This window comes from Amphibalanus amphitrite, unplaced genomic scaffold (genome assembly GCF_019059575.1).
Source record: "Amphibalanus amphitrite isolate SeventyFive unplaced genomic scaffold, NRLGWU_Aamphi_draft 001049F_arrow, whole genome shotgun sequence".
Taxonomy (NCBI): Eukaryota; Metazoa; Arthropoda; class Thecostraca; order Balanomorpha; family Balanidae; genus Amphibalanus; species Amphibalanus amphitrite.
Genome location: NW_024882543.1, coordinates 248,633 through 257,773, shown reverse-complemented (window position 1 = coordinate 257,773; position 9,141 = coordinate 248,633). Strand labels below are relative to the sequence as shown.

At 46.6% G+C, this 9,141-nt stretch overlaps 1 protein-coding gene across 1 annotated transcript; it reads left to right on the top strand.

The window, feature by feature from the left end:
- Positions 1-776: 776 nt before the first annotated feature.
- LOC122369567 (protein O-linked-mannose beta-1,2-N-acetylglucosaminyltransferase 1-like) lies at positions 777-5,674 on the top strand (the record flags this gene model as incomplete). Its single annotated transcript, XM_043344409.1, has 7 exons — positions 777-890; positions 1,200-1,287; positions 2,144-2,334; positions 2,839-2,956; positions 3,573-3,644; positions 3,869-3,978; positions 5,365-5,674. Coding segments are annotated over 7 exons (898 nt in total), but the record flags the coding sequence as incomplete, so codon positions are not given.
- Positions 5,675-9,141: the final 3,467 nt, after the last annotated feature.

Below are 9,141 nucleotides of genomic sequence, written 5' to 3'. Positions count from 1 at the left end.
AGGTCACGTCAAAGGTTGACCTCAGGTCACGTTACCTCGAGGTCATCATGTATATCATTCGATGCGTCTTGACGAGCTGAACACAATGAGACCATCCACGCATCTGTATCTTGTTCCTGTACGGAGTTATTGGCCAAAAACCTTTGGTGACCTTTGATGACGTCACATGACCTCACAGCTGCCCAACAGCAAAACAGACCTCAAGGTAGTTAAGGTTGATCGTATATGAAGTCATGTATGGTATATGGGGCCATTCCGACCCGTTTTAGTGGTAAAAACAGGGAGTTGATTTTTCCCCCATTGACTTATAATGGGGAGGGTCGCGAAACTGACCTGACCTTAGGTCACCGATATCAAAATTCCGAGATATACAAATTGCACATACTGGTACCCTAACTAAAGCCTGAAGAGAAGAAATTGATCGGTCAAAAACTCTAGCTCTGGCGTGATTGCAAACTTTTCTGAGGTAGGGTCACTAAACCGCCTCTGGTGACCTGACCTGAGGTCAGATCAACTCAAAATTTTCAGACATGTTGCGTAGAAGCCTTTTAGGAAAAGTCAGAAAATTTGAGCTTCCTAGCTCAACGCGTTTGGGAGAAATAACCAAAAAACCTCAGGGGGGGGGGGGCTCCTGAGGCCCCCCCCGCCAGGAATAGGGTTAAAGGATGAACATAGAATGGACACACAACTATAAAAAGCACTTATATCGATAAAAGGCACTACGAGCTGCTGCCTCCTGTGCACACATCCCTGATGGGTCCAATTCTCCGTCTCAGTTACTTCGACCAGACCCACTGGCTACTGGATAAGGACGTCAGCCTGTACTGCGTGTCAGCGTGGAACGACCACGGCTACTGGCACACCGTGGGAGACCCCGAGCAGCTCTACAGGTCAGGCGCTCACCGGCGCACGCGCGTCAAGGGTCAGACGAATAGCGCACGATCTCGTTTGTGTTTTCAGCATATCGATACCTAAAGAGCACGTTATGAGGTACGATTGTTAGCTGACACAACGGAAGTGGATTCATATCAGCTGCAACGCCAAATGAGTTAGCTATCAGTATTAATTGTACCTATAATATCTGTAAATGCAAAAATAGGACCTTAGAACCAGTGCTAAGTGATAACCGATCCGATTAAGTAGAAAATTACAATTAAATGCCTACGCCACAATTTCATAACAATTTACATTCCTTATAGGGTTGGATTTCTGCCAGGATTAGGGTGGATGCTGAAAAGAAGTCTGTTTTTTGAAGAAATCCTTCCCGTGTGGCCAGCATCGTGGAAGGTATGGATTATGGAATGACGAGTAGAGACGCCCGTCTACCGTCATAAGCCGTTTTCACGACAGGCCATCTGGCGAATGCACCAAATATGATCAAATTTACACCAAATCTCTTGTACAACAAATATCTTCACAATGTGGATTTATTTCAGTGTTTCGAAAATAATGTCTGATTATTTAAAAAGTGAGGTCTGTAAGCGTCTGCGCAACCCATGATGGCAATTTTTAAGAAACAAAATGAACCTAACTTCACCAAATCTGCAGCTAATCTGCACCAAATGTGTACCAAATGGTCGTCGTGAAAACGGTTCTAAGTAACTTTTTTCACCACACAGCCCGGCAATTCTCACTTACAGCTGGGACATTAAGTCTGTTTCCATTTTAAACTAGTAATGTTCTGTGCCTCACCAGATGAATAGAAAACCCAGCTCTAACTTATGCATCAATCATCGTCTATCATATTTTAAATTCACATTATTTATGCTATCTTAGTTGCGAAATCGAGTGCAGAGGGCATTCAAAAGAGATTTCAGTCGTAAAACTAGATCTATTCTTTCTATACGAAGATTCTTAAGCCACTAACGAGGTGAGCGACTACCTGTTATGAAGAATAAATGGTCAGTCCATTGGCTGATTATTCAATCAGCTGAAATTAACATGGCTTCTTCTCAAGATTGATTGTTGGATGCATTGCGTGTGACCTCCGTTCTCGGCATTGAAATTATTCGAAAGGGAAAAAAAACTAAATTTTCACTTGTACGATGCTAATTGTTTAACACGCAGTCGTTTTAAGGTTATATCACAACTCGAAGAACACCTTTTGAGAGCGTGAGCTGCTCATCTGTGCCTGGTCCCACAGACCTTTGACTGGGACGTGTTCCTGCGGCTGGGCAGCAACCGAAAGGGACGCGACTGCATCATACCTGACGTGCCGAGAACCTACCACTTCGGCTACGTGGGCAACCACGTCGGTGCCAACATGCAGTTCGCCTACTTTTACGACCACGCGCTGAACACAGTGCCCGATGTGCGCCTGAGGAACGTCGAAGAGTGAGCCACGGGGGGGGGGAGCGTGCTGCAGAGCAGGGGTGGTATGGAACTGGTGGGCACGGCTGAAGTCATGCCCTTATTGAGTGAAAGATAATTGTTTCATATCTGTTTTGAATAGCCTTCATTACAACTTTTTTTTTTTGCAATCAAGTCAGAGGAAAAGGGCATACCATCTTGGGCATACCTATTTTGGTGTATATGGTGCACAATCTATTTGAGGCAAGGCCAGGGTCGATTGTAGGGCCATATGGTCATGTTTTAAACAATGCTTGGATATTTAATTCAAATGCAAATGTGATAACGATTATGTGGAGGTAAAATAAATTGCTCACCAAAATCGTAACATAACCTTTAATTGCATGGTTGATAAGTGAGTTATCGAGGTAACTTGTGCATCGTCGAATGCCGTCTATGTATAAGGGCAACAAAATGCGAAACATTTCGTAATACAATTTCGATGAAAACCAAGTTTCTATTACATTCTGATGTTTTTTGTCCTTTCAGCATGGTTTATCCAAGGTACGAAAAGCAGCTGCAGAATTTGATTAAAAATGGCATACCACTGGCCGAGGAGACCAGGAATTCCACGTCCTGCAAAACACTCATACCATCTGATACGAAGGCAAGTGCATTTTCATTACAATGGTGTCTTTGCATTGCGCTTGATTGGTAGGTATGCTTGGCAAAATATGTTTCGTGATAAGAGTAATGCGTTTTTTCAATACTAAATGTAACGTACATCCAAACTCGCTGTTGGCATATCGACTCTGGCATTATCTAGTTGGAAATTACAGCGAGCGAACATCTCCATAAGTGCTTTTGCACTTGTGAGGGTCTTTTTCGACTTGTTTCATCCATTTGTCGACAAAGTTGGAAAACTTAAAGTAAGTGGTGCCAGGCCAGTCTTAACAAACAAGACGTTATAGAACAAGCTTACGTTTCGAAATATTACCATTTTCTTATGAGCTACACAAATAGGTATACTTTGACAAAATGAGTAGCTTTTGATTCTAAGCCTCAGCCACGGAGTGCATAATAGATGCAGATGAAACTAAGATCTCGGTATCAACCAAGGTATCAACATACCTACTGCCAACGGAATATGCTAGCCAATGAGCTTGTGTGTGGCCTAAAATTGGTCCCAACCCTGACATGAACCGGGCCCAGATACAGGATTCTGTGGTGGCCCGTAAGCAGAACCTACCTACCTACCTACCTGACATGAAAATGTGTTACAGAATCAGACGTACCTAGTCTACCTGCGAGTTTACGGACCTGACGACATGGAAGCCTTTGCCAAAATTGCTGCGGTGAGGAAGTGGTGATTTTGGGATGGTTTCAATCACGACTGACGACAGCATGTAAAATACATAAAAGCATCAACATAAGGTCCTCTAAAAGCGATTCAAAACTGATACTTTTCAGTCGATTTAGATTTGCGATGTAAGTCGGTTAATGTCACTTGCACTTTGCAATGCAATAGGAGTTAGTTGTCATGCTATGACCACTAAACATGCATTTGTGTTGCTGGCAGTGTCTGAATCTCTGGGACCTGGACACCAGAGGGGACCACCAGGGTATCTGGAGGTTCTGGTACAACGGCAACCACATCATGGTGATCGGGGTACCGTACTCACCTCTATCGTAAGTATCCTCTGTGGGCGTATTCACAATCACGGGTTAACACGCGCAGTGGAAGGGTTGCGAGTACTACGCCCAGTGGAAGGTGGGGGGGGGGGGGGGCGGATGTCGCCCCCCTTAGATCTCAGCTCCCACTGGAGCTAGAAAGACGAAATTTGGAGGGTCGGTGAGGGCCATGGGGAACTCTCTTGTGTGTGAATTTCATGACCCTAGGTCAATGTCTTCAAGGTCAAATGAGGTCAAATGTGGTCAAATCTGCCATATGAGCGACGTTTTTTGCGTTTACACGCCGATAACTCAAAAAGTTATCGGCCGATTTTATTTTTTCTTTCACTATACAAAAGAACAAACATTTGTGAGTATGTGTAGTGAATTTCTAAATAATCCAACAATAAATATGGCAGTTAGAAGCCTGCTAATGGTAAGATGTCGCCGGCTGAAGCGGGATCGGCCGACGCGGGAAAACCGGCAATCACAATTTTGTGTTTACACACTCATAACTCAAGTGGTTACCGGCCGATTTTCAAAATTCTTTGACCATATGATTGCCTGTACATTTCTCAGTCTTCTCACCGACTTTGACGCGAATCTAATATAATCAGCGGTAGGTAAGGAGCGCGATGTAAAGACGGAACCGTCCCGCCCCGGCACAGTCTACAATTCAGGCGGCGCGTAACGGCTAGCGCCGGCCGCCGCGCCGCCGCGCCGCCGCGGCGGCAGGATGTTTGACTTTACACCGCTATTACTAGAAAAGTTGTGAACCGATTTTCTTATTTCTTGCACGAGAAGATCCGCAATTCAATTTTGGACAGGTGGCCGAAATTTCACATTGATATTATGTTTGCGGCGCGAGTTATTGGCGAAAAACAGGAGGGGTGGGCGAAATCCGCCCCCTTCCACTGCGCGTGTTAAGGGTAGGGGTAGAAGTAACGGGTAACGGGTTATTTTGTGGCCGTATTCACAATCGAAGTTACCCCTGATGGTCGCCCGACGCGATGCAGACGGCACCTGGCCTGAGTGCCGTCTGCGTGGCGCCGGGAGGCAATCAGGGGTATAATTATGTACACCCACTACTACACCACATGTACTTTAATCATTCGCTATATCATACTTACAATTGACTGTAGAATAATAGGTACTTCATTTCTCACTGGCAAGTGGCAAGTGGCAGTCCGTTGCCTGGAACGGTAAGCTGTGCAGCACACAGGCTGAGTGACACAACTTGTTGCAGTGACCCTAGCATACCATACCTACGCTTTCCATAGCTACACTTAATCGCGTGACAAGCGGCACTACCTAGCTCTCCGTCAACTGATAGCTTGCGAAGGATGGAACATCATTCCGAAATAATCCGAGCCCCCGCGCCAATGACTGTGCGCTCTCCGACAGGGCGTTCGCCATCAGCGCGCACGACGACGCGGCGGTGTTCTCTGGCTCGAGGACGGCCGCGCAGCGCGAGCTGGGCCGCTGGCCGCCGGGCGTGGCGCGCGCCAGACTGACCGGTCACCAGCGACGAATGCGGCTGGCTGCGGCCGCCCTCCACCTGAGCGCCGACCAGCTCAGAGAGGTCATCGCCGGTGGACCGGGTCACTGACCGGGGTCACTGAGAGAGAGAGAGAGAGAGAGAGAGAGAGAGAGAGAGAGAGAGAGAGAGAGAGAGAGAGAGAGAGAGAGAGAGAGAGAGAGAGAGAGAGAGAGAGTGAGAGAGAGAGAGAGTGAGAGAGAGAGAGAGAGAGAGAGAGTGAGAGAGAGAGAGAGAGAGAGAGAGAGAGAGAGAGAGAGAGAGAGAGAGAGAGAGAGAGAGAGAGAGAGAGAGCGAGAGAGAGAGAGAGAGAGAGAGAGAGAGAGAGAGAGAGAGAGAGAGAGAGAGAGAGAGAGAGAGAGAGAGAGAGAGAGAGAGAGAGAGAGAGAGAGAGAGAGAGAGACCGTGGATGGATGATTGACCAGTGAAGGCTGACCAGTGGTCACTGGACACTGAACGCTTCTGTACTGATGATTCTGACCACTGGCCACTAGCTGCTGATCACTGATCAGTGTTCAATGATCAATGGACGCTGACTATAGAAGCAGCTGCATGACTGCTAACATCTAAATGATTGCAACCGATTAATGAATGCCCATTGCATGTGCTTATTGCATATCCACAGAAGGTGTAGATATCTAATTACCTAAGTATAGTGATCATTTGACTTATTGCTTCAAAGGACCAGTGTCCAGTGCTATGCGTCTTTGTGAAGAAGCAGCGAAGTACTGTGATGCATTGTAAGTAAAATGTATGTGTATCTTGAATACTATCAGTTTTAAGCAGTATGTGTGCGATAAAATGAATACACATGGACCTTCATAGTCCGCTCTAAGCAGTTTGTTGCGCAGTGGACCCTGACGAGCTGTTTGTAGAACATCGGCGGCATTTAGTCGTCAGATTCTCATACCTCAGCGCCATCTGCGAACAGGTCGTGAGCGTACGTTCAGGGCTGAGGGACCGAGCAGTCACAAGACTTTCGGTGACCGGTCCCGCTTCCGACTTCATAATGTAGCTAATCTAAATTATAAGCATGCCTACACATTCAAACAGTTTTGTCCCACCCAATAAGTTTAAATGGCCACAGCTGCCTCAACCATAGACCTCTGGAGTGACTAGCCCCAGCACCAATAACCGAGAATTTGGACATTCCAACTGGGTCTCATATAGGCAACGGACCGGACGTTGAGCTCAGAATGGAGGCTTTCAGAATATGGATACAGACCCTTATTTAGTACTCAGAGTCGAGAAATACATATAGTTCCAAGTGCATTACGCTAAAATTATTCAATTATTTAAAGGTATTGGTTAGGGTGGCACTAAAACGGGGCTAAAATTTCGTTTTGCGAATTTTCAACGGGACGGGCAGTCAATCTGTTCTACCACCCGAGAAAACGTTGTGTGTAAAATATTTTTGGAAAATATGTTTAATTAGAGGTAGCTCAACCAGGTCAAAGTTCACATTTTTGTGGAAAACACAACTTTGCCGAAATTTTAATTTCCACGTGTACTTCTGATGTTCACAATGACATTGGACGCTGCCAAGACTTTATAGAAACGTTTCAGCACCTAAAGCTCAGATATATAGGTACATATGAGGCACATAATTCTTTTGAAGGTATGCATAACTTACTGCATAACTCCATGAAAAGAGAAAGCGGTATCATCCGTAATCAGCCAACACTTGTACACATCATTCGTCGGCTAGTCTTGCCTACTTAGAAGTTATGATCGCCTTGCGTATGTCAGAATGCTTGCGTCTTTGCTCCTCGACGACCTACAAGAGGAGCTGCTGTTAGTCTTTATCCTTCCTGAGGGTCAGATCGATTTCCTGGCCATCAACAAAATGCCTCGTTCCGCGAAGTCGTAGAGGCGTGAAGAGACCTCATGTAGCGCATGGCGGCGTTGTAGAATGGCTTGACCCCCCCCCCCCAAGGAATCAGATCCTTCAAGAGGAAGTCGGTATCCATACCGAGGATGCTGAAGAAGCTTGTGAAGCCAGTTGTGATATGACGAAGTCTGCCGTGGACTTGCTAGAGACTGAAGCTATAGTAAGTTCAACGTGGGCTCGACGGGGGGGGGGGGGGGGTTACTCGGCCCTCTCCTCTCGTAACGATGCAGCCATCTCACGTTTAGTAGCAGCGATCGTTATCTCCTTCACTAGAAGTTGAGGGCGACCAGCCTCTCATTTAGAGTGACGGCTGAAGGCAATGGTGGAAGCCAACACTATCGTCTTGGACACCAATTCGAACACCAATTCGTCCAATTCTTACTCCAGGAGGGACTTGAGGAAGTCGAGATCTTGCGCTGGTGCAGACGCCAGAAGCGGTGCATTGAATCGAGCCGAAAACTACGTTGTTACCACAAAGGTCACGATTTGTTGGAGGCTCTTCTTCTTAGACGTAGTGAGCCGGGATTGTGCTCGGAAGAGGTATAACTTCATAGCGTAAATGGCATTGGTCAACCAGCACACAAGGGGCATATCAGGGCGAGCGATCTTCATACCTCGTTTCGGAGCACCACCGAGGACAGTGATGGCCAGCTCCAGCATCTCACGGTTGTCGCGTGAGTGCTGGCGGTCAAGGATATGCGACCGAACTGTGCAAGAGCATCACGCGGGTTGTGGAGGTGGGACATGTCACAGCTTTTGAAGGTTTATCGCTTCGTTCTATCTAGACGCCCACTTTTTATGGAAGCGCTTAAACAAAACAACGTCCGGGCCGCTGGACGGGCCGAGGCAGGCTGAAAATGTCTTTATAGAACAAACTCGTAAATGTCGTGGCAAGTCAGGTGGAGCAAGTCCTGCTCAAGCCGCTGCTCGATGATCGTGCAGGCTCCTGCACTGAGGCCGGTGTTCGATGCACTTGTGTCAAAACTGAGCGCTTTCACTCAATCCTTCAACTCTCACTCATCGAGGGATTCTAGAACAGCGTTTGCTGCGGCCTGTCAATTTGAGCCTGGCTAGTGAAAAATGTTCTGAAAAGGCTTAGCAAAACAGTCAACTTATCTTTTTCACGTGCACATCTTCTCTCTGACATCACGAAGACACGGAGACCTGCCCTGTGGCCGTACACTGGCAGTGTCCCCCTGCGCATCAGTGACCGGGGATACATGAGCAGAGTAAATGCGTATTACAAACGGATCACAATACTTAGCGAAGAAAAACCATTCCTGATACGTATTTATTTGCTCATGTAACCCCGGCAAACCCCAGCAGTCTCGTGACCCTTCCCAACCATCGTAATATGAGAGAAGAGCTGAAGTTGCACGCCTGGCAGCGGGCTACCGTCACCGAACAAAATAAGCTAAACTACGCTGAACGGCCATTGGTTGAATCACGCATTGTGTCACAGCGCGTTTGCGGCGAGAAACACTGGGGTTATGAAACAAATAGGAAGGCATCTATCATTCATTTAAACGTGTTACAGCTCAAATATGACAATGCTTGGAAAGGCGCGACACACATCTGGATCCCCGTTCACAATATACGTTTTCTCAATATGTACCAAGTATGACCCCATTGAGCTACCTCTAAATATAATTATTTTTTGATAAAATTTCATACAGATCATTTCTTCGTCAGGTAGAACAATATGGCTACCCGTCCCGGTCGAAATTAAAAAAGTCGAAATTAAGTGCCACCC